Genomic DNA, 25,880 nt, shown 5'->3' on the forward strand with positions numbered 1-25,880 from the left:
TTGTTCTGCAGAAAAAAAGGCCCCTGTGAGCTATGTATGATTATACTGTGTATGACAGATTGTTATTATTCATGCTGGATTTTACTGTTTAACTGGTTTAGGTGAAATAGAAATACTAATGTCAAGTATAAGTACATTCTACTTGGGTACAGTGCTTGAGTAGGGATGCTTAGTTACATTCCACAACTGAGTCCCAGACCTTGGTAAATCTTACCAACAGTGCCATTTATTGTATCAGGACAGCTTGCTGTACTCTGATAAACACTACTTATTGTATTGACCTATGAGTGAAATTCCATTCATCTGGTAGTCGGAGCACATGCGTGAAACAGAGGAGCTTCAGAGCGTTTTCCATTTGACTCCTGACTGTTGTAACGACAGATTTTCCTGACAATCCTTATCCAAAACCTCCTTTTCTATTTGCAAGATGACAACACCATAGTTATGCCCAAATTTGGTCAATGTTGCCAGGGATACAAATGAGAGAAACAGACACAAACTAATATCAGTCCAGGTTTTCTGCACATTTTGGTTTTCTCTGTGGGATGGAAATAGGACGAGGTGGGACAGCAATAAAGAGGAAATAGTTGATTTTTTTTTTTTTTTTTTAACATTCAGCTGTGGAATGGAGTGTTCTTGTTGTGACCTAGCCAGCAAGCAGCACTCTCACGCCCTTTGATAGCAGCTTTCTCTGTAGGCTGTATAAACCAACATGCCGAAGGACAGACTCTGCAGCAGACTGTAAATGCACACAGAGAGCCTCAAAAGGTCAGAGTTGGTGCATTCCACAGAGAAGATTGAAGATAGATGTGAAGGGAGAGGACAGATGACTGGAAACATGGTGCTTGCTGAGGATATAGAATTTTTTTTTTTTTTAGCTAACTCTGGGTTGTAAAATAGGATGAGGGAAGACTTGCTGTTGAAAATTTGACAAGATTACCAGTATAGCCTGTAAGGATGTAACGATACACTTGTGCGATCAGTTAATGGTACCAGGTTCACCATATGATTGTCTCTAGATTTTTTAGAACAAAATAAGATTAAAAATTATTATTATATCTCACACAAAAATCTTAAAAACAACGAGAAGAACTCTGCATACTGTCTTGCTTACTGCTGAAAATCTATTGCATTATTTTCGATGTTTTTGTTCTGTGTGACGTGATGAAGAAGTCTGTACATCTACTGACGCGACTGATGTAGGGCATTAGACAAGCAAGGTCTAGAGCAGACACATTTTCAAACACGTTAAAACACAAGTAACACTAGCTGTAACCAATGAGGCGGTCATGTAGTGTCCAAGTATAGCAACATAGCAATGTCTGTTTAAAACATTTTTGTGGCCTAAATTGGAGGCGAGGCTGGTGGAATTATGGAAAGCGAACAAATTTCTTAGACACAGATTATTGCAACCAAATTACCAAATTATCCAAATAGCAGAGATATGTAGTCTGAAAATGTCAAGTGGCATCACAAGAACTAAACTGCGATTGTAAGACTAATGAACCACAGCCTCCCTTGAGAGAGACTTGCATTTCAGGCCGCTATGATGCAGTTTATTAAATATGTGGCTGGCTTCTGATGGTCTTGTTCTCATCTCTTCCAAATGAACTGAACTAAATGAATTAAAGCTGCAGATTGTTGCAAACAAGCTCGCAGAGAATGTGGCTTAAATTATCTTCAAACTGTCTCATGACCTAATGTTGTCAGGCTGGTAACCATTTTGGGGTTGAAAGACATTAAAAATAGCTTGCAGAGACGAACCGTAGTGCTGCATTAAAAAAAACATAATGATTTTAATAAAGGACATTTCACATTTCTTGACATTTAACTTGACAATCCATGCAGTGAGGAAATAGTGCAGAATCATTGGCACTTGTTTTGATTCCTCATTGCTACTAAGTATGTGCACCCAATGGAAACACTCTCCATGAAACACAAGCTATGGTAGTTGAAATGTGTTAATGTCATGTTTGTAAATATGATTGTATTTACCTAATTTGTGCTGGTGGATAATATTTTCCAGTGCAGCAATCTGGGTTTGTTTCAGCAAGAAAACATTTTTTTTGGATAAGTTCTAAACTCTAGTCAGTTAGACAAATCTGCTTCAGAAAAATCAGTGGTATCTAAAATGTTAGTTTTGTGTTGTGGTATCGCAGCCAAAAAAACATGGACCTGTGTTGAATTTTCCTTATCTTTCTGGTCTTGTTTGTTTAGCTTTGCTACCACATTGTTCATTTCTTTGATTTACTTGTGACACTGTAGGCTGTGGAGGCCATCACAGCTCTGTGAGAAAGGACAGGACGTTTTGCAGCCTCTGTGATTTGTTTCGACCAGACTCCCATAAGCTGAGCACAAATTTCATGCAGCACTAAGCTGTACAGCTCTAAGCTGAGATCTTGGCATAGAATCAGATCGCACAGTTACTGAAAACATAACAGTCTTGGTTCATTTCCCCAGTGACAAGTCCGCATTTCCTTTTATATTCATTACCAGTGTCTGAATAAGAAGACAAATATTTATGCTTTTGCCCACAGACATAAATCCTTACAGTTTCTCTTTGGCTGTCTCCACAGCTACAAGCCCATCGTTGACTACATTGACACTCAATTTGAAAACTATCTCCAGGAAGAGCTGAAGATCAAACGCTCGCTGTTTAACTACCACGACACCAGGATTCACATCTGCCTTTATTTCATCGCCCCGACAGGACACTCTCTCAAATCCCTGGATCTTGTAACGATGAAGAAATTGGACAGCAAGGTAGGCACAATTTACACACAAACACCACATTCATATACAAGCTGTGGCCTTCCCCTTCGCACAAAAAGCACACACTCGCAGGCCTGTCCCATTGTCTGTGAATAGCTATCAGTTTTGCCGAAATCTGACCTCCCTTTCACCGTGAGTGGTGTGCCTTTCACTGAGACGTGGAGGTCCCTGATCTTTTTGCTGGGGTGTGGACTCTCAGCGTCCCAAAAGAATAAAGTGAAAAGAAAAATGTTGCAAAGACAGTGCACACTTACATTTCAGCGTATAGAATTTCAAGAAAAGTTCACATGGCATTATTTGGGGTGAAGTTCTTTGGCTGTTCCTATGTAAAAGGTTTAAGGTTTAGACTTTAACAGCCCAGAGTTTTGGGAAGGCCGGCCCTATATGAGTAGTTTCACTCTTAAAAGCCAACATATTGCATGTTTTTGCAAGAGAAAATGTTTGATTTGCTGTGTTGGATGTCCGTCCCATTTACTGAATTGCACATCTGTAATACAGAAACGGTTGTTTACAGGTCAGCCGTACACTAGTCAATAGTCACATTCAGAACCACATTGATTTGTGGCTTTTTCATTGCTCTCGTGAGAGTATTTACTACATGGATTGATTGGTAAGTTGATCTGTGCTTTGCCATACATCCAATGAGTGCGGCTCAGTGGAGACACAATCGCTGGCTTGGCCTCAATGAGACAACTGGTGGAAAGAAAATCTCATCACAACAGCACTTGGACCGTGAAAGAAGGGGAGAGGGGAGGGAGTGAGGTTTAGTGGGGAAGAACAGTCTGAAAGGGCAAGTAAGTGGATTCTAACAACTAAGTTGCAGCCATGTTGTGTTTTTCAAGATTTTATTATTTGTATTTTCATTTTTGGAAAATCTTTGGAGTTAAGTCATTGCTGGGGTTTTCTTTGAATTTTTGAGTCTATGAGTAAGTCTTCAGTTACTCTAGTCTTCAGTCATTTCTATACATATAAGGTATTGATAATGATGATTTATTTCTGCTTGATACCATCCACACTTGGATAAATTCAACCTGACATTTTTATCAGATAGTTTTCGAAAACTCCTCAGTGATGAACACAGCAGAAACCATTCAGTGGTTTTTGATCTTAAATCTTGGTTTCTAAGTATGAGAAGTGTGGAATTTCTGGAAGAGAAAAGACATGTCAAAGCACATGTTCACAAAGCCCAGAAGAGAAGGAAGGACGGAGAAAGAGGCAGTTAAAATGCAAAAGTGAAGGTTTGTGTCTTGAACTCTGTTTCGTTGTTTGACCTGAGGCTAAGAAGGATTATAGCGACGTTTTGGATCTCTACTAGTAAACTGAGAAAGCTGCATCATGTAGATGACAAACTTCCATTAATGTGTTTACATTTGCTTGTATGATTTCAGCGGTGCGTATATGCTTACTTACATCCTGACACATCATCTTAACATTCGCTGAGGAAGTTTTGGTACATCAGTCAAACTGATTTACAGCACCATGACCTTTGAGGAACTCATACATATTAATACTGATAGCACTGCTGTTCTGTAGGAAAGACAAAGAGGCAGCGTTTGGCCCTGCTTGTGTCTGTTGATGCAATGATAATGAATCCAGAACAAAGCAGATGGTCAGCTTGTGACCGAAACCTGCTGGCTTACCTCTGCCAGCTATCAACGCGCGGCCGCGCATCTCTGCCAGATCGCCCCTGATACTATTCAAAACAATGACCGGATACCAACTGTCACACTCATGGAAGATTTAATAGTTTTATGAAGACCTCAGAACAAAGATTTGTTTGTCTTGATGAAGTTTAAATCTACTAAATGTAAATCAATAAAATTAGTGTTTTGATTTATTTTTAGACTTTGTAATTGATTTAACCCATCCTTACTACTTTGGAAAACAAGGTTTTATCTGAGGACCAACTGTATAAAGGCCAATGTCATGGAGCAACAGTAGTACTTTTGTTTTTTTACTTATTTCTTTGAGGAAACCAGAATAGTGTTCTGGAAACGCACACAAGTAATAAGGGAAGACTTTACATACAAAGGGCCAAGATCCAAATTCAACACCTTTCTTGCTGTGAAGTGACAGCGCTGACCACTGACCCTCTGTGCTGTGTTTACCAGCCAACAGAGTGATCAAAAGCTGGCAGCCTGCTATTGCCAACTGTCTCTTGATACCATCCAAACCACCACGGCATACACAGCCAACTCTGTGTACCCACTCCTTTTTGAAGCATGGCAGAGAAGCTCACCTGAGCTAAATGTATTATCTTTATCCCTGTGTATGAACCACAGCAAAACGGTCAGCAGCTTACCAGCTATACTCTGTCCTAATATGAGTGAAAGCAAAGCCGCTTGCCTCACCTAAATCTCCCAATCTACTCATATGAACCAAACTCCACTGTGGCTGTGATGGGCTTTTTGGTTGCTCGCAGGCCTTTTCCAGTTTTGCATAAACAGAAAGTGTCCAAAGTGCAAAATAACAGCAATGTTGGTGCTTCTATTCAAAATGATTTACATCATTGTGAGTGCACCAGTGGGTGGCCACAGGGAACACCACTCTGACCTCAGTGGCCCTGTCCCAGCAATCTTTCCACTATGTGAAATATGGCCGCTGTTTTATCTGAGAGCAAGCCAGTGTTGAGTGACCACGGTGTAGATGTGACACTGTTTTGCTTTACAGGCTTGATGGGATTGATTATGCAGTGGTCTCTTTCTATATAGAATAAATATTTGCAGCAGCTACTCACCACCGCTGTCAGCGTTTGCACATTTAGCAGTTTTATTTTTGTAATATCTAGAGGTCTACAGGTTAACCAGAAAAAATAAACCTGCTGAGTCTGACAGTCACAAATAACTTCTTTTAACTTATTATCATCAGATGGGTTAGTTTTTAGTGAACTGATTTACTGTTAAGTATATATAATGTCCTCAAGTCATCATCATGCTATCAAGAATCACATTTGTTGTTGTTATTGCCATTAGAGGTATTTCAAGAGTGGCTTCATCTTCATCAGAGTATAATTAGGTTCCACAGTCACAGTTTTGATTTCTGTGCCCAGTTCTATCCACGTCAAGATGATTGGTGTTCCTGTGTGTGTGACCATTAACTTTAATCTGGAAACAAAAGATAAATGAACAGCGCTATCATGTCTGCCAGATAGTCTTGTCACAGGAAAAACCAGGGAGGCAGACCTGAAACAACTTCAGACTGTAGAGTTTGCTGTCAAGGCGAGACAATGGTGTTATTCTTGTAAATGGGGTAAGGATCACCCCTCCCTACAAAAGGATGGTTGACGGCCCACCAGAGTGCATGTGGTTCGTGGTAGATGAAGGCAGGAAGAGAGATAAGGGGGAATGTGTTCTTTGTTTTAAATGAACATGTTTTTATTCAATAGGAGGAAATCATTACCAGTTAATTATCTAATATTAGGATGAAGAGGTCAACTAAGATTGATATTTCCTACTAAAGTGTCTCATAATTTCCCCTATAATCAGTCAAATGAACATGTTTTTTATCTTTACTTCTATTTTATTCTCAATCTTGGGTGTTTATAGTATTTTTGGTTAGATTTTATTCGCCCATTTGCACCAAATCAAAGTTTTTCAACTGAGAGTTGACGGGGAGGTTCACTCATGGAGAGACTTGAGGCAAAGATACTGCTTGAGATGAAAATCACAGGTACAAGTGTGTGTGTTCTAGAAACATGGAAGAAGTTGGTTATTGTAGTTTGGCCTGCTGATTTGGCCCATTTGGCAGCATGGTCAGCAGTTGGAGCTGCGTTAAAAATCACACTCCTTCTCTGAGTCATAACACAGTCAAATCTAAACACACAGGCATGATACACCTATTTTTAGGTTCATTGTCACTTGAACTCTGAGAGGTCCAAATTTACTTTACATATAAACTGCTTTTATGTGGTTACAGCTACCCATCTGGTGCTCCTAGTTGTTCAGAACAAACAGTGAGAACTATTTGGAAATACTCTTTGGCCAGCTGGGAAAAACCGGTTGTGGGAAGTGAACAAATATCACTGTCCCCTCCCTCCTCACTGACCATGACAAGACACTCCCATCTGCTTCAGCAGCCACACAAGGCTGTTGTCAGCACTGGATAGTGATTAAATAAGAGTTAAAACATGATACTGGCCACCCTGCTGTAAATTAATGATCCAATAAAGTACAATGAGCCTGTAATTTGACTCCTAACAAGCTCTGGCTCTTGCTCTGAGGCACACTATGGAATTGATGAGGGAATCTGTGGGGATCCTCCTCGTCCTCCCGGTTAGTGATTTGGGTTATGCAGCCGTACAGAGGAATGCAGAAAAACTGTGTGTTTATTTCTGCACATCTGCTGCTGATTGGAGATGGAGCCTTGTTTGTTTTCGTAATCACTGTTTGTTTTATGTATCTGTCGGGGTTCTGACTGAGATTATTCATTGTACAGTTTTGCTGCATATGGTCTTGTCTGCTTCTTCCGCCATATTTAGCAATGTATTTAGTTTGGTTTATGTTTTAAATCAAGCTATCAATATGTTTAATTTAGCTTTATTGTCAGTGTTTGTTTATGACCCGCTGACAAAGAGAAGGTAATTGCTGTAATCTGTAATTCTCTGGAAACATTGGGTTGATTCTCTGTGCATCTTCTCTCATACTGAGGCACATTTTGTCCTGTAGTGATGATGCATGTCAGACCAGCCTAAACCAAACCATTACATAATATACTGTATGTATACTCTAATGCTTTAACACAAAGCAGCTTTCAGTAGAGGAATGTGTATCATCTTTTGTCAGACTCAGCCATCAAAACAAAGACAATGCTCTACACTTTCAATATCATTGTTTAAATGAGTACAATCCCCCCTCTCTTTTTCTCATCCTTTCCTCAGGTCAATATAATACCGATAATTGCAAAAGCTGACACAATCTCCAAGAGTGAGCTCCATAAGTTCAAAATAAAGATTATGAGTGAGCTGGTGAGCAACGGTGTCCAGATATATCAGTTTCCAACGGACGACGAAGCGGTCAGCGAGATCAACGCCTCCATGAACGTAAGTCATGTTGGGACACTCCAATACACACTCAAGAAGTCTCACACGTCTTTCTGTCTTTTTACCTTTCCTTAATTTGTGCACTGTAAGTGTTTAATGTAGATAATAAGATATACTCAAACTTCCCTTGTTGAAGACAGGTTTTGTGAATATAGAAATGATAGCATTGTTCCTAGGACTTTTGACACATCTGTGTGCCTGCTGATTTGTAACAGCATGTCTTCACTAGCTTATGTGTTACACATCTGGTAACATCAGCATATGTTAACACAATTTAACTGCTTTTAACACATGCAAAAGTAATGTTGTCTTCTTATTAAGACACTTTGCAATCCCACAAATCTGTGACTGTATAACGGGAAAAACCCTACAAATATTTGCAAATACTAGCTCACCCCGGGCATGTGCTTGGACATGGAGTATATACAACATAGTTTTACACAGAATTGTATGAACACTAGCTCTGTTTGATTGCACTATTCCTCAGTTTTGTCCGTTATTAAAAATGATTTATGAACTTGATGGCCGCACATGTTTTCATAAAATAGGCTCTATGTCCATTTGTACATTTTCCATTGTCCAAAAATACAAATACTGACAAAATATGCATATAGCAATATAATTGAACATATACTTTTGCTCAGGCAGCAAGTACAGATACATTTCTTCAGCCTTTTTAGTTTCAATTTTATAGTGGGGATGATGCATAATCACGTGGCTCAAACACACACCCACACATGTTCAAATGCACAAACAGTAAATTCTCTTATGGATAAATAAGACTGCATTTGGTTCTCCCCGGCACAGTCCTTGTACAGTATCCCCATCTATTCATAGTCGGTTACATCAGCGCCCACACTCACCAGCTTGTTCCTCTGAGCTGCAACCAGCCAGCTGGTTTCAACTCTCCACCTAATTTTTGAGGTTGCGTATCGGGCATATTTTTTGCCTTTGCTGTCGACCCTAAATGAGGCATAGTAGCTATGAGAGCAATAGGAAAGTGTGTACAACAAAATAGTCCTCTGAGCCCCAACTGAGCCACATATTAAAATTAAAAGAGCTCTGGTGCAACTCATATGTCAACATGGTTCCACTTCTCTCTAGTGCGGTCTAATTGTGAAAGATAAAGGAGACAACAGGCACAGTGGCATAGGTTTTATCTGAAATTAAACCCTCAATATACATTATGTTAATGTATAATAATATACGTTATATGTATGTAGCATGGTTGTGTGTAGTGGAATCTAATTTGGGAAATGGTTGCTGTGTTGTAAAGAAACTAGGAAAAAAAACTCTTTAAGAAAGTGTAACCCAGGCGAAAGAAGGAGCTGGCAATGGCTCCAGTTACATTTTTGCCCTCTTGACCTTTTTAACACTCTAATGTCTTTTCCTGTGCAGGCCCATCTGCCGTTTGCTGTGGTTGGGAGCGTGGAAGAGGTCAAAGTGGGGAAACAAAACCGTGAGGGCCAGACAGTACCCCTGGGGTGTCGTGCAAGGTGAGAACCATTTACAAGCAAGTTAATCTGTATTGGTGGGAGTTCTCAAGCGAACAAAACAATGAGTACATGAAGGAGTCAGTGGATGTTTAACGCTTTTCTCTAGACTGCCACAGAATGGATGTTTTAAGTAATAACACAGAGAGAGTGCCAAACTGTGATAGTGGTGCTACGATCATAAGCACAAGTATTAAGTCTGAAGTATATTATTGGTAAGATACCACAGTTTCATTAACATAGTCAGTTGGACAACTATGTAAAAAATAATAACTCAGCCACTTCCTGCCAGTCACGAGTAACAGTCGAGAATTGTGCTGATCTCTGTGTGGTTTCAGTCATGACTTCCCTTGCCTCTAATGAAGCAACAGAAAGGCCGTGAACAGTAGTTGTTATGTTTGACAGCTAAACAGGATTTGCAAATTAAAAAAAACAACATATTTGTTGTGATAAATAGTTGTAATTAATTTTTGCCCTAAATAAATCTGATGATCCCAATTAGTTTCTATATCTACTAGCTGTTTATTAGGTTGCTGGGTTACAAGTATTAAATGAGGCGGAGCGATACATGTGGAAATGTGGGAGGAGTGCTATATCACGAGATATTGACATTCATTCATTGGCCACTCAACACATAGAGGAGCAATGTCAGCACTTAAGCTGTGGTACAGTCTTTATTATACCAAAATTGATTAATTATTAATTATAATAATTGTAAATGTGTCTGAAAGTGGTCATGGGTGGATCATTCTTGAGGAAGTACATGGCTCAGTCTTTCTCCGGCCCTGCAGCCTTGCTGTGTTCTCTGTGCAGCTATTTTGACAATTGATTATTCATTTCAGTAATTTTTAAAGAAGAATTGCAAACATTTGCTGGTATTTCTTTTTATCAGTTATGATAGTAAAGGAAATCAAGCAATTTGAAGACATCACCTCGGGTTGTGGGAATGTTTCATGGGTGCTTTTCACTACTTTTTGATCTTTCATAGACTAAATGATTAATCAAGCACACATGCAGGAGAATGGAGTAAACTTATATAATTTAACTTCCCTACATATGTCAATTTTAATGCTATGGATGTTTTGCGCTTGGAGGAAATGGCACATAATATAATTCAGCAAGGCGTCTGTCAGTGTCCATTGTAAAAGATGTTTTTCTGCTCATGGCAGTGTGGCGCAGGCGCCCCACAGTTCGCCCCTTTATTTAAACCCTCCCTTTTAATGCGCGAGTGCCCAGCCGCAGCTGTGAGTGTGACTTCATGCTGAGTGACACTGCAAAATTAAGGGCGAGTGGGTGAGATTGTTTTGGGAGGTCGCCAGTGTGAGTCCGTGCGTGCTTGTGGTGCGTATGGTGTTGTATGTCCTTCTTCGTGTGCATGTACTCTATGTTTCTTTGCCTTTGTGTCTGCGTGCATGCGTTGACCATGTAGACTTATTGTGTCAGGGATCCTGGGATCTTTGTTTCCCACAGCTCATTCCCCTGTGCCTTGTCAATTAGAGTAAACATTTTAATTCAATAATGTCACAAAGAGTTGTGCTTTGAGAATATTACCACTTAGATGGGAGTTATACTCTCAGAGAAGCTCTTTCTCTCTCTCGGTCTTGGGCCAGCTCTCTCTCTTCCTTCCTTTCTTCGGTTTACTGCTCTTGTGTCCTCACCCTCTCTTCCTTCCCTCTCTCCATTATCCACTGACCACTCTCATTCCCCAACCCTCAGAGGACATGCTATGGTTATTTATAAAGCCTTCTGTGTGTCTCCAGGGTACAGATTCCTCTGGACTCCATCAGTCACCATCAAGCTATAGTCCAGTCCGGACTATACAGAATAGTGCCAGCTGCAAAACGTTATCTCAGCTTTACTGTAAACTCAGTTCAAATGATGTATTCCTTATTTTGTTGTTCTTCTGTATGAATTAACAGGAAGTAGATAATAAAGAAGAAACTGACATTGTGGGTGTAAACACCTAATGTACACTGTATTTTAGTTTTTCTTAGTTTTTTGGTTTTGTTATTGTCTGCATCTAATTATCTTATCAACCATGTCCATTTCTGCCTAACAACAAAAATCTGGACTGATGACAGGTAATACTACAAACTACTTTGCTGTTAGTCAGGCCTGCTTGCAAACTGATGGCTCACCATTCATACAACCACAACCACTTTGTCACAGTATCTGAGGATAGGGGCAGAGGAGGACAGATGTCTCAGTGCTTTACTACACTTGGCAAGCTGAAAGGAAGGCCTGTGTCAGTGGAAACAGTTTGTAGATGCCAGATGTCATATAGATGGGTTATGGTAACCTCTCGAACAGCCATGGGAAATTTCCATCGACTTGAAGGAAGACAGAGGGAGGACTGTCTACTAATAAAAAGACTAATTGAAGGAGGCTCTCTCTCTCTCTCTGTGTGTGTGTGTGTGTGTGTGTGTGTGTGTGTGTGTGTGTGTGTGTGTGTGTGTGTGTGTGTGTGTGTGTGTGTGTGTGTGTGTGTGTGTGTGTGTGTGTGTGTGTGTGTGTGTGTTTGTTTATCTTCCCTCAGGATCTTGATGCTCTGTTATCTCTCCAGACATCTGTGACATATAGCAGACCCCTGATATTTATACTCTGCAGCCTACTGTTAGTTCAACTGTGCACACATATTGTAGTTTGTATGTGAACATGGATGTTGTTACACTTACTTTGAATCTGACTCTCAGTTGTAGATTACATTTTTTTCTTCAAATATCAATGTCAAGACAATATGTCAGTTATGTAAAATCACCTAAAATGAATTGATGTTCAGTACAATGAACGATTATTTACTATTACACTTCACATATCCAAAAGTTTTTTATGAGTAATTTAGACAATAGAACTGTGGTAAACAATGACTTATAACTTTCTTTCACTGAAAGCTAATAAATTATACTGAATTATCACTCAACCTTAGGTTTAGTTTATTGGTCATGTTGTTATTAATTCATAAGAATCCAACATCATCTATGTGTCCTCACTGGCTCTTACGTATGAGTCAAAGTCATTCCTGGAGTTTTCCCTTAGACTGTCCCACCAAAACCCATCTTGAGATACACTGCAAACCATACAGCCACACTTAACAATGATAATATCTATAAATTCATGAATAAAAAAAGATGTGAAAATCAAGATATTGAGCTCCTTTGGCTCTGTCAAGGGCAATATTGGTCTGTCAGTGGGCTGGTCATTTGGTCTGCCACTTGACTATCTCAACAACTATTTGATTTATTGCTATCAAATATTGTATAAACATTCATGGCCTCCAGATGGTGAATGGTGATTTTACACCATGTACCACCTCAGATAACCTCTAATAAGAATGTATTGTTGTGAATCCTGAACGGAACCAGTTCTACTAGTTCAACTGGAGATCATTTGGTGGAAGAGAGGTCCTCTGGTCCACACTTCTCTTCCCATAGTTCCCACCTGGAGCCACAATTGCAGTGTTTCTTGAACCATTGATTTTCCATCCACTTACTACCTTGCCATCAAATTTTTGCTCGTCATTAATTGTGACGCATGAGTGTGCTACGTTCATGGATGTTCGTAGCAGGCTGATATTGAGACAAAATATTACCGCAATTGCAAAACTTATTTTAAATGACACTAAAGTGATCTTGTAGTTTAAGTAGTTTCATTCTAAATTGTGTAGTATTTAGGGACTTGCGTACCACATAATTCGAGGACCAGGGTCTACCACATATGTTAACTCTATTCACCATGCTATTTGTCTACCACTCTGTCTGCAACATGGTGTTTTAAAATGTATACTGAAGATTTATTTGCAACCATTCATCTATTTTCCTCCATTTCTGTATGTTTCCGTTCTCATGCTTCTGTGTGTGTGTATTTGTGTGAGTGTGTGTCTGCAGAGCCCTGTGCTCCGATATCTTGAGGGCTCAGTGCTGCAGTCAGTCAGAGGATTGGCCCTCATTCAACCCTCAGCGGGGGGCCAGTACAGAGAGGCTATTAGATGCCAAATGAAAAGGCAATTTCAGTAGCCTGGATGCAGCCCCAGAGAACACTTCATTTCTGTTTTTAACTCGTATATTCCCACTAATGATGTGTGGTCAACCAGCAAATTTGTGTAAAAATAAACCAGCTGCATCACGGCTCCTATTTCACATCTTTTAAAAAATGTATTTTTTATATTTTTTTTGTTCTCTTCTAATGAAAGAAAGTCTTATTTCTTTGGGTTGAATGTTTGGGTTGTTTAGGCACTTTGACTGGTGCATTTTTTTTGTTCAATTTCATGCACTGCAGGCTGCTTTCCCAGCATTTTCCACCAGGAGAAGCTAAATGCCATCCTAATTGGACTTTTTCAATATAGTTGTTGCTGTCTTAACATCCACAGAGCTCACAGCTTGTGATGGTATTTAAACACAACTTACATCTTATTCTGCACCACTGCTACCCAAGGGGATCACGGCATATGTTCCTGGAAGGCATCTTTAGCATCTTTCTGAGGATTGCTAACAGGTTGACCACATTAACTTCCTGAAAGGGGAAAGTTGTTTTTCCCCTCTGACAGCGCACTCCCATTTTAATGAGCCATTCTAGTTTGTCCTCGATTAGCTGGCTGATGTATCAAGTTATACACCGGATCAAAGCTGCTTTAGGTGGTGCTCCAGGTTTTTAGTACTTTGCATTCAAAAGTTTGGGGGGGATTGGGCATATCAAATGATTATCAGCTTTCCAAGTTTCCACATAGACTATAGACGAAGGTATTATCAAGTCGATGAATGGAAGGAAAATAACGTCACAAAGGGAAAACTTTATTTTATAAAGGGAGGAGTGATTTAAAAAAAAAAAAAAATTCTACAGAAGGGGAGAGCCAGTAGAAATGATTCTGGCTGCAGGGTATCTGCAGGTCTTGAAGTCTTAATTTGCAAAAGGCATCTTGCCTGCCGTAGAAAAAATGTGATACAAGTAAGAAATAATGGCCGATGAGGTGTACCCCACTGCGCGTCTGACAGTTCTTGCTTCCCTGTTGTCCATTAATTCCTCATTAAGGACTCCTTGAAGGGCATTATTCCACTTTTCATTATTTAGAATTCCTACCATGGTCACTTGATATGTTCACTGCTCCAGTAAATATAATTTGACCATATGTTTAACAACAAGACTAGCTAGCTATCCAGCCATGTCATTGTCATCAATCTCAAGACTTTCACTAACAAAATAGGGCATGTGTCACTTACTGTCGGCTGCACTGAATAAGGAATGGGATATGAGATGATTGCTTATTCATACCGGTAGTATCAGTAAGTTCAGACGGGGAGTGTGATTGTTGTAGCTTGTGTGTTACAGTAGCCGTCCAGTGGTGTTCAGCGATAGGGCACTGAAAGACTACAATCAGTTCTGTGATCTTCAGGGTTTTTGTTTCATTTAATTTATTTCAGTGCATTCATCAACAATGAGCAGACTTAACTACTAATTGAGTATTCACTCAATTACCGTTAGTAGTCAAGACCATGATGTAGCAATAAATAGTTCCCAACTTTTCCATCATACTTTTACACTTTGGCTTTAATAATAATCATTTATATGATATTAAAAATGTTTTAAAAAGTCTTAAATTTAACTTGGTGAATCCTGCAGAAACCCTGTGGCTGACTAGCAGCGTATGCAGTGCCATATTATTTCCCACTTGTTTTATCCAGACCACATTTGACCGGTGGTTGATTCACAGTAGAGACGGGTTCAGTCCACATTCACGCGCCCCTGTCCATTTGCCCTTCCCACATCGACAAAAAAAATAAATAAATCGTTTTTAGCCCATATTGTGGCGATGGAGTAAATGAGGTGACCTATGAGTAAAAGGGCTTCATCAGAACGGAAATGACGCCCAGGGCTTCCCTGCTGTCAGTGTGTCAGGCAGGAAACGCTTCCTGCCCTTTCCCCACCATGAATTCATTTAAGTGTGAGAGTCACTCAGACGTGAAAGTAAAGTGAAGTTGTTAAAATCACTTACCACAAAAAGTGCAGAATATTTTCAATTTAACAACTGGCTTGATTTAATGGATTCCAAATGTGATTTCTCCAGTGACTACTTCACATTCCTGTAGAGATGTGGTATGATTTCCTGCTTTCGAGAGAGAAATGGAGAGGAAGGGAGGGTAACTGGTTGACAGATGGGGTGTTAAAATAAGTTGAAAGCAATGAAAAAGACAGCCAGGCACAGAATAAAAGCGAGTAGCAAAGACTCAGAACTTGAAACAAGACATGGCTGCATATTTGTAGCATAATCATAAACAAAACTAACTTTTACATTCTAATACATACGTTTATTGGAAGTAACTAAGATGATCACCTGATCCGCAGCTGCTGTACTAATTCTGGTGTGTATTCTTCCTTCAGTTGAGAACGAGAGTCACTGCGACTTTGTAAAACTCCGAGAGATGCTGATCAGAGTCAACATGGAGGATCTGAGGGAGCAGACCCACGCCCGCCACTATGAACTGTACCGACGCTGTAAGCTGGAGGAGATGGGCTTTAAGGATACGGATCCTGACAGCCAGCCATTCAGGTAGAGTGCTTGAAGAGTGAAAGAGCATACACGCGCACACAAAATCCAAAACCACAGAGCGCGGTTGACAGAGTGTCAACCGCAGGGAGAGTCTGTATTGTTTAGAGACAATGCCTAATCCTTTCCTGTCTATTTTCACTCTCTCTTCTATCCTGTCTATTCTTCTCTCCAGTCTTCAAGAGACATATGAGGCCAAGAGGAAAGAGTTCTTGGGGGACCTGCAGCGTAAAGAGGAAGAAATGCGACAAATGTTTGTCAACAAAGTAAAAGAGACGGAAGCAGAACTGAAAGAAAAGGAGAGAGAGGTCAGTCACAAGTGTGTGTGTGTATATGATAATGTGGCACAATAGCAGCACTGAGGACAGAAGGTCAGAAAATATTGATCAGTAGTGCTGGGCAATATGCTCGATGAACCGCTTTTGTTAGTTGAGTGAGTGCATGGTTAATACAATTGCTGCAACTAATTGATTTCTTGTGCAACAGAACATTTAAATAATTTGAAAATGAAGCAATATTTTCTGATTCCTTTACATATTGTATCATTTTGTGGGACCAAAAAAACCCTATAGTAATGAAAGCCTTCAGTATATACTATATATTCTATGTACTCCTGACAATAGCATAAGCCACTATAAACCTATATAAAGGGCCAGTCATGCAAAATAAATACATTTTGAAATAGACTGTGATAAACCGCCAGAATCTTAAAAAAATACCATGATATAAATTTTTGTCATGCCGCCTAGCACTACAGTCCAAATCAAATCTTTATTTATTTATTTTATTGAACCTTTATTTAGCCAGGGAAAACTCATTGAGACAGAGGTTTCATTTTCAATGGTGCCCTGCATACACAACGTACATGCAATAAATCACAAAACAATAAAAATACATGCTTAAATAAAGGTAAAAACAATCATCAAAAGTCATAAAGTGCAAGAAAAGGTATGCATCAATTGTAACATAATAAATAAGAACATATTCAAGTTAAAAGACGCCATGGTAACACTCTTTAAAGCATTTACAGGCCTCTACATCTAAATCATTTGACCATTTGAATTTGAGATTTGTAGCATTCAACTTGATGGTTCCTTGAAACTTATTCCAGACTCTAGAAGCACAATAATTAAAAGCAGTTGTTTCCAGTACAGTATTTACTTGAGGGACGACATGAGGGATGTGGGTAATTAGGAATTTTTCATAACATCCCTATGAAATAAAATTCAGAAAGGGTGTTCATGTCCCTGTTCTAACTTCCGAATATCTTTTCTTTCACCTGTCTGTCCCATCACCACTGTTCCCTCTCAGCTGCACGACAAGTTCGAGCAGCTGAAGCGGATGCACCAGGAGGAGAAGAGGAAGGTGGAGGAGAAGCGGAGAGACCTGGAGGAGGAGATGAACGCCTTCAATAGGAAGAAGGTGGCAGCCGAGACGCTCTCCTTATCTCAGCCCCTCAAGAAAGACAAGGACAAGAAAAAGTAAGTCAGTCCCTTCTCTCTATCACTCTCACTCACTCACTCACTCACTCACCTTGGCATGGGACGATATGGAAATGTCACGATTATCTTGGCCAAAATAATCACAAAACACAATATTATCGTGATAATCATGAAAATATATTTGTTGTGTTCTTTTATTTTGGAATCTATACCATTTCTTTTGGTGGGAGATTAAACAGGCAAGCCAAGCCTTCATCCACGGTGACAGGATTTGGATTTTGGAATGACTGGAAAGACGTGAGCTAGACAGCCTTTTAAAGTCTGGCCATGTCAAGATATTCACCATTATCACGATAGTGTTGTTTATTGCGTTATGCACTAATATCGTCCCATCCCTACACTCACCTCATTCTATTCTCCATAACAGAAAGCTGCTTTTTCCAACCCTGCTCCTTTCTTTCGACTAACCCTGTTGTTTCTTAATCTGGGCCTTAAATCCTGAAATGATTCGCCTTTCTGTACACCAGCTTCTCTCGTCTCTTCTCTGTTTGCTCTCTAACCCCTGTCACAAGTTCTTTTAGCAGGAGGTTTGCATTCTGCTGCAACCAACCTTTAATTGAATGTGCTGCGCAGTTGTCGACCTATCTCCAACACACAAGCATTTAAGCTATTATAAATGCCTGGCATGTGTTAAGGAAACTTCCTCCCCTTTTTGTCCTGCCCAAGCTTAACATTTCCTGTCCTTTCACTCTTTCCTTTTGCCTTGCTCTAATTATTCAGGATATTCAGGGAGGAGTCAGTGAACTCACTCGCCGAGGCAATCGAAAGCTTGGCTCATAAATAGGTGATGCAGAATGCAGCTCACACAGCGCTAAACTGATTTTCAGTCAGGGGTATGCTGATGGTGCTTACACACACACACAAACACACACACACACACACACACACACACACACACACACACACACACACACACACACACACGCAGGTGTAACTAGAATTCAGGCTTTTTATTTCACTGCACTGGAGACCATTTTCTTTATTTTTCCAGACAGCCATTGGTTCCTGTTCATTTCAGTATAGTGTGACACCGACAGACATGTCGCAGGCTCATTATTCAATAACCCATTAAAGTCATGTCACCTTCACTTTCTTATCTTTAGTACATAGAGTAGTAGCAGTAGTTTAAAAAATCCTTGTATGCACCTTCAAGGAACCCGCAGCTTCTTCTGGTTTTGTTTTACCAACAATGTACACTATGTGGCCAAAACTATGTAGACAGACCTGTTCATCAGACCTGACGGCCATAAAGAAATGTGTAAGAACTTGACTGCTTCCTGACCTCAATACTTTCCAACACTTTTTTTTGGAAAAATTGAAGTGCAGACAGAAGGCCTGGCCTCATCAGCCAACATCAACACTAAAGATCTTGTGGCTGAATGGGTGCAAATCCCTGCCGTCACAGCATCATCAATTACAGCATATATACCCGTCACATATGGTTCAGGTTCAGGTAGCCACTTTGTAGCTAACGTATGCAGTGTTTCCCATCACCGCACCACCAAAGAAGTGTTTTCAGAAGAAATCCTAGAAAAAATTAGACAACTGTAAATACAGTTTTGTATCTGTGAGTTCAGCTTCAAGCTGTGCTGAGAATAACTGAAGCTGATGGCTGTCTGGGAGGTTGGAAAATGATCTGAAAACGTACACTAAGCTTTGGACAAATGATGTGACAGTGAAGTGTACTGGACGTAGTTTATGTCTGAGGCCTGAAATGTGAGAACTCATGTGAGGACATGTGGCTCCATCTTGTGGCTGCTCACACACTTTGTTATCAGTGCGGCTGTAGGAAACTGATCTTCCATTTTGTGGTTTAGTGAAAGCGATTCCACAGATCCTTAGTCTGCTTGTTATGCGATTGATTTACTCTCTTTTCTGACACACTTGAGGAAACGTATTACGTATATTAAACTTTATTGCAGATGAAATGTAGCATTCAGGAGTGATGTTTGAGAAGAAGAACTTAGAGCTCCCCCCACTGACAGATTAACTACATCATATTGAATGTAGTGGTGATGGCTCACACTTCTGTTTTCTCTTCACTAACACAAGCACTGGTATTTACTTTAACTGCACCACCTCTTTGCTTCAGTGCTACTTTATTAGTTGTCTGTAAAGCTTGAAATCTTTTTATTACGCATTTATTATTTCCATAAAGTAGTTGTTTATTCATTCAATTTATTTTGTTTATTGTTTGTCATTGTTTTTCAGTTAATTTATGGGCGCTGTATACCCTCCCACACACGACCATGGATTTGTCCTCCATCACCATACAACGACAACACCTGTTTATTTTGTCTGTTTGTTTGTTTTTTGTTTTGACATTCCATCTTGACATTGTGCACATGGACCAAAGACACTGAGGATAATGATGATGGTGATGATGATGGTGATGAAGCCACAGGGGAGAAAAGAGGGAAAGATGGTGAGAGATAAAGAGGAAATTGCCAACAGTGGCCATCTCATTTATTCAGGATCTTTCATTCTCTGTTTTTTGTTGTTTTGTTGTTTTGTTGTTGTTTTTTTGGACACTTTTTATATATATATGCATTTTGTTTTTCTATGTTGTGATTTAAAGATTTTCTGGTTTTTTTTGCCATCAACTATTCACACAGAAACGAGAAGCCCTTCAAACCTTTTGGGTACTACAGTGTAACACAGCGGCAAGTCATTTGAAACCATTCAAGATGTATTTAAAAAAAAATTCTAATTATGCTTAATTTTATAGGACTGGCATTCAAATTAATAATTGAAGATATCAGTAAAAAAAGCCTTTCCTTAAGTTTTTTTTAAATACACGAGCTGTTTGAAATGTTGTCCAGTTGTGGTATGTCTGTTAACCTTTCTATAATCTTTAGAATTTATGTTAAGTACGGTTCACAGTAGAATAAATCCTGTATCAAATGAGCCCAAATAATACATTTAAATAGCATTATGTCAAGCAATAAAACTGAGTACCTGTATACTGTGTATATATCACTGCATATACATAGGTACTGACAACTTAAAACTTAGTCTTAAGTCTTAATAAAAACGTATGCAATATTCTGGTGCTGTTTCATATTAACTCAATACATGTATGTGAATATTTTCTAGAGCTTTCCCAGCTTAATATGCAAAATGTACTAGTTTTTGAATATGATATTATTGTAAGAAGCACATATGACAGTGTACATTGTCCATAAGTAATGTAACTTTATTGTAAACCATGAGTGATCGCCTTGATGTGAGTGTTGTGACAATGGACACAAACATGAAGCCAGTATGCGCGCACAAACACACACACACACACACACACACAGAGGATTCAGGAAAACATAGAAGCCTCAGCTCGCTGTAGAAGAGTTTACACTCAGAGATGGAGAGAAGAGAGCAGCTGTATTTACTGTCTGTCGTTGGAAATAAATGCAACCCCCCCCTCCCAACTTTGATGTGTCTCTCTGCCATGATTTGTTTGACGATATTCATCCGGGGGGAGATGAAAGGGAAACACAGGCAGGTGAAGACACTTATTCCCTCACACACAAAGGCAACACGCAGAGGCTGTCAGCCTCAACTGTAACCCAAACAGCTGTCAGCTTGAGAATGCCGTTTCCTGTTTAGCGATCCCTGACTGAAGAGCCGAGGGAGGTGAGCTCAGTCTGCACACAATCCTCCCCGTGCTGCTGACCTAAGCTTGGGGGTGTGAGTGTGAGTGTGCAAAACGGCACGTTTACAGAGTGTTTGCCAGAGGTGGAGAAAAAGAAATATGTAAAATGTATTGACTTTGCATGTCAGTGGATGAAGTGTGTGTGAAAGGGGGCTGATGTTGGTTGACTGTGTGTGTAGGTGTGTATACAGTTTGTGTGTTAACACAAACTGTAGCCAGCTGTTGCTTTTGTTTAAAACTGCTTAAAATGGCTGAATTTCAACACTCAGTAACAGCTTCATCTCCCTGGCAGCTTTTCTTCATTCTATGAAAATGCTAAAGGTTTGCAACATCGAGTGGAGGATGTAGGTTGTGTTAGGACATTCTAGCTGAGTACTTGCTCATTTAAATACTAAACACGGTTGTATTGACGTGACACACAAACAGTACTGTTTTTGCTTGATTGGGTCGGTAATAATCTGGAATAATTAGAATCTATTCGGCCTGCAACTAAAGATTGTTTTCATTATCAGTTCATCTGTAAATTTTTTCCCTCAGTCAAATGATTCATGGCTTGGTTGGTAAAACATCAGAAAACAGCTTAAAAAAAGCCACCCACCACAGTTTGATAGAGCCCAAGGTGACTACTTCAACCACTGCTCAGTTATTGAGTCATTTCCTGCATTATGTTTATTTAACAACACAGAGCATGTGATTTATTGAAAACAGACAGAGGAAGTTGCAGCATATTACTATAAGATCTTCGCCATGTAATGGTTTTTGTGTTTACTGTGAAGGCCCTGCCAGCACTATCATTATTCTGTCCACCACCTGCAGGGCTCACTGGATCTCATCCAGCGGTACAGTCTGTTCAGAGCTCTCTGTTCTCTATCCTTAAGTACACCAACGCAGTCAAGTGATAATGGCTCTCCGACAGTCTGTTCTACATATAGGACATGGTTGCACACCTTGGTGATTTCAGTCATTTGGGAGGTTTACTCAAGGTTTTAAGAGATGAAGGCTGAGAAGTTGAGGTTGACAGACCAGAAAACGACACTTTAGACTTTTGAAGTCATAGCTTTATTTCTGTGTTTGACTAGACGATAAGATTAGCTGCCTCAGTAAATGAAGGAATATGTGAAGAAAAAAAAAAAAACACCTTTAAATTGGTCACCGGTGTTGCATCCAGCTTGACTGGTTGAACCAAAGCAGACTTTTACAGTGGAGAAAACTGACAGTAACCAGTTCACATTGAAGATAACATTGCTGGTTTTCCTCCTGAACACAGTAACAATTTCAGCAGTCTAGAGTCAAAGAATGAAAATAAAAAAAGTCTGTTTAATGTCTTCAGGCTTCAACTGTTTGGACACTACCTGTTCATGTATGAGCCAACGTTAAATACACTTTTAAATCGAAACATATGTTCAGCTTACATGTCTTACATGATGAGACTGACATCTGACAGAACTAGGAGGTATTTACAAAAACAAAACAACAAAAAAAAGGATAATTTTATCCCGATACTTCATTATCAATAATATGACAAATATTTGTGGTATGATTATTGGTGCTCTCATACAGTATTTAATAAGAAAATATATTGAACATTTAAATGAGAACATTGATGCTGGATCTGGTAATCTCTTGATGTCAAAGCAACCAATTAATTTTGTCATTCTGCTCTAGTGTTGAACTAATCCCACCAAAAGGTACACTTGCTTGATATGTAACAACAGTTGCATAAAGTAAAAAAATCAACACAGGCGGAAGCGTTCATGAAATAAAATCATTTGCAGCATTTAGTCATGAAATTAAAGCTTTTTTTTGTCAAATGCAACTTCTGTAAATAACTGGTAAATAAAAACACAGCACAAGAATGTTTAGTACAAGTAAGAGATTAAAAGAATAAAAAAGGTTGTGAAAAAATATAATTATTTGCATTAAAAAAAAAAAAAAAAAAAGAAGAAAAAAGCTTGTCTTAATCTCAAAGTGCTATGTAGCTCTGGGTGGAACCTGAGCACCAAGATACCCTCCGAACAAAATCAGGATCAACTCTCAAACAAAAAAAAAAAAAAGCCATTCTTGGCCTCAACCACACTCATAATAAAAACACACACACACACACACACATACACAACTTAACCCTTCAACTTGTTAGACAAAACTTGCGGTGGATATAAAGTACAGGTAGGTTAAAAAGTAGAAAACAAATATGTAGAAAAAAAAGGTAGAGAACTTAATGGACCAATAACTATGGAGAAACATTCAAATCTTGATTCAGTCAGGCTCAACAAGTCCCCACATTTTCTCCTTAACTGCGCATCAACACAAAAGAACCAGTTATGGCATCAGAATAAGAGGCTGACGCGAACACTGACGCATACACACCTCCAGATTCACATTTGGGTGCAGACAACTGCACAAAAGAGACTAAAACAATATTTAAATCTGACCCCAGCCAGGCCGTAGAGAAATTTTTTTTCCTGCCTTTTCTTAAATCTTTAGTATCAGTTCCTAAATGTCATGGCAGGTGAGTAACATCTGGATTAAAGTCAGAGTGCCCAGTGAAACTTACAATATTGAGGCCGTAAAATGTGCCGAGTTACAGTACTCATTACATTCTCACTGTGATTTGGGAGCACTGTGCACTTGTAAAGAGGTGGTCGGTGTGAATAAATGTCTGATTAGTTGACGGCGGGGTGCAGCGGCGGGCAGGGTGAGGCGTTTTTCTGCTGGGAAGCGAACAAGCTGTCGGCGCCTTTCCCCTCTGCCCCTGGAGTCGTCTCCTCGTTGTACAGACACCAAAAACCGTCGTAATACTCATCAGAGTCCCCCTGCTCTCCGCCGCCCCGCGCCCTCCTGGCGTGCCTGAGGCGCTGCGTGGGGCTCGGGGCTCGCTCCTCGTCTTGGATCTGGGCGCTGTCGAAGATGTAGACCGCGTTGGTCGGGAGGGAGAACTCCAGGCTGTGTAGGTACTCGTCCACCATCTCTTTGCAGTGGATGAACTCGCTACTGTCAATCTGGGAAGAGCAGAGGCATCAAAATGGGTCAAATGCTACAAGCAGGAACGAGAGGTTTATTAAAGAAAGAATTTGATGTTGCAGTGGCAAGGTTTCTGTATTTGAGGACGCAGGACTGCGTATATTGACAACGTTTTTGCAGGTTTGTGCTGTAGTATTTTAAGTTCACTAAAATATCCTCTCCTTGGGATTTTTTTCCTGACAGTGGTGGTCCCATGCAAGCAGCTGCTTTTACCAAAGATGTATCCTGAATGTGCCTTTTATTGTGATGCATTCATCCAAAGCGCCGTCCAATATGAATTCAAATAAATGCTAAAGAAGGTGCACAAGTTTGTAAAATAAACAGACGAAAATTACTCAAGGTTTTTGAAAAATAGCATGGGACGTTAAATATAAAACAAGGACTGCTAGCTAATAGAACATTAAAAATCCATGGTGCCTTGGCTGTCAGGAGAGTGTAAATACTTGAAAACCTCCTTTCCAGCTCCAATTAATCAATACATAAATCCCTCTAGTGATTGGAGGCACAGCGATGACTCAAATATTTTTAAGCCGTGCAGTCATTTATTTAAAAAAATAATAAAAAATAAACTATAAATCCAAATTACATAAAATGTGTTTATTGTCAGTGCTCTCTGGTGGACGACCTAATGTTTCCTAAATGCAGATTCCAATATATCTGGCCATAATGGAGATAAACTCTTCAGCAGGCCTGTGCATTTCTCTTACTTGTGCTCTCTTCAGCAGATCGGTGAAGACCGAGAACCAGTCGGGCGTGAGCACCTCCAGCTCCAAAGTGATGATGGCCAAGGCCAACGTGGAGCCCTTGAACTGCCAAAGCTGGTGGCAGGCCATACAGTGCTGCACCTGCCTGGTCCACAGCGCCGCCTGGAAGCCCGGGGGCCTCTTCTGATGCCCCGGCCCGGCGCCAAGCGAACCGGGGTCTGTTGTCAAGTCCCAGCCGACGCCGGAGCCGAGCCCAATGGACGGAACGAGGTGAGGGTGGCCCGAGACGAGCAGAGCGTGGAACTGGACCAGAGATGAGCAGAGAAGCGAAAAGGAACGAGACCAAAACCTTTAGCGTAATGATGTCATTGTCGTCTTATTAGTCATCATCCCTTAACCCCCTCCATTACTTCATTGTTCTTAACATGAAATATACCAGTGCATTTAACGTCCAAACATGCATATCTGACCAAAAAAAAAAAAAAAAAAAAAGTCAACACATTGTTCATCCCTTCAACCACACAGGACACCATCACTTCGCTGATTCTCTACTCGTCTCAAGTGTTCATTGCTGCATTAAAAGCTACGTCCGAAGCTGGGGCTCTGTGCAGGAAGACACTTTGAGCAGCAGGTAGTGAATCCCGCTATCAGGTTTTACTAATGGAGACCCTCCCGTTTTGCCTGAGGAATCATAGTAATCTTGTTCGTATTGTATCGTACGTGCAGTGCTTTTCTGTGTTCCCATTTGTAGGCAGGAACTGTAAACCACAACCTGAGTGGGGGCTCTGTGTTAAAAAAAAAAAAAAAAAAAAAAAAGAGGACGCCTTGACTTTTCTCCAGCTAACAGCTTTTTTGCTAACTTCATTGAAACCAAAGGAGCTCTGTCCCTTGGTTTCAATGAAGAACGCTAAAGTGATTTTCTGGTTTTCCTTTTGAAAAATATCAAAGCATTCTTCTTATGTTTGTCACAGTTTTCACTCACGTTGTGTTCGGCACATTTGCTTTAGTTTGTCTCTTACTCTGTAGCAAAATTAAGCTGTGGGTTTTTTAAAAAGGAAGTGGAATTTACTGGGAGGTAGACTCAGCAATGTGGTGCCAAAGTGAACACCTTTTTGCTGAAAAAAAAAGAAACAGCTGCTCTTTCTAAAAATCCCTTCCTCCTC

The 25,880-nt window shown here is 40.0% G+C and overlaps 1 protein-coding gene across 1 annotated transcript in view; it reads left to right on the forward strand.

Annotated features, from left to right (window-relative positions):
• septin8a (septin 8a) overlaps window positions 1-25,539 on the forward strand; it is a 37,179-nt gene extending 11,640 nt beyond the window's left edge. The window contains 8 exon segments of the mRNA XM_051400521.1: window positions 2,577-2,763; window positions 7,649-7,810; window positions 9,209-9,256; window positions 9,258-9,306; window positions 15,676-15,844; window positions 16,017-16,149; window positions 17,153-17,322; window positions 24,739-25,539. Of these exon segments, the coding sequence (XP_051256481.1) occupies window positions 2,577-2,763; window positions 7,649-7,810; window positions 9,209-9,256; window positions 9,258-9,306; window positions 15,676-15,844; window positions 16,017-16,149; window positions 17,153-17,322; window positions 24,739-24,904 (1,084 nt within the window). The 3' untranslated portion in view covers window positions 24,905-25,539.
• Window positions 25,540-25,880: the final 341 nt, after the last annotated feature.

Source organism: Dicentrarchus labrax, unplaced genomic scaffold (assembly GCF_905237075.1).
Source record: "Dicentrarchus labrax unplaced genomic scaffold, dlabrax2021, whole genome shotgun sequence".
Taxonomy (NCBI): domain Eukaryota; kingdom Metazoa; phylum Chordata; class Actinopteri; family Moronidae; genus Dicentrarchus; species Dicentrarchus labrax.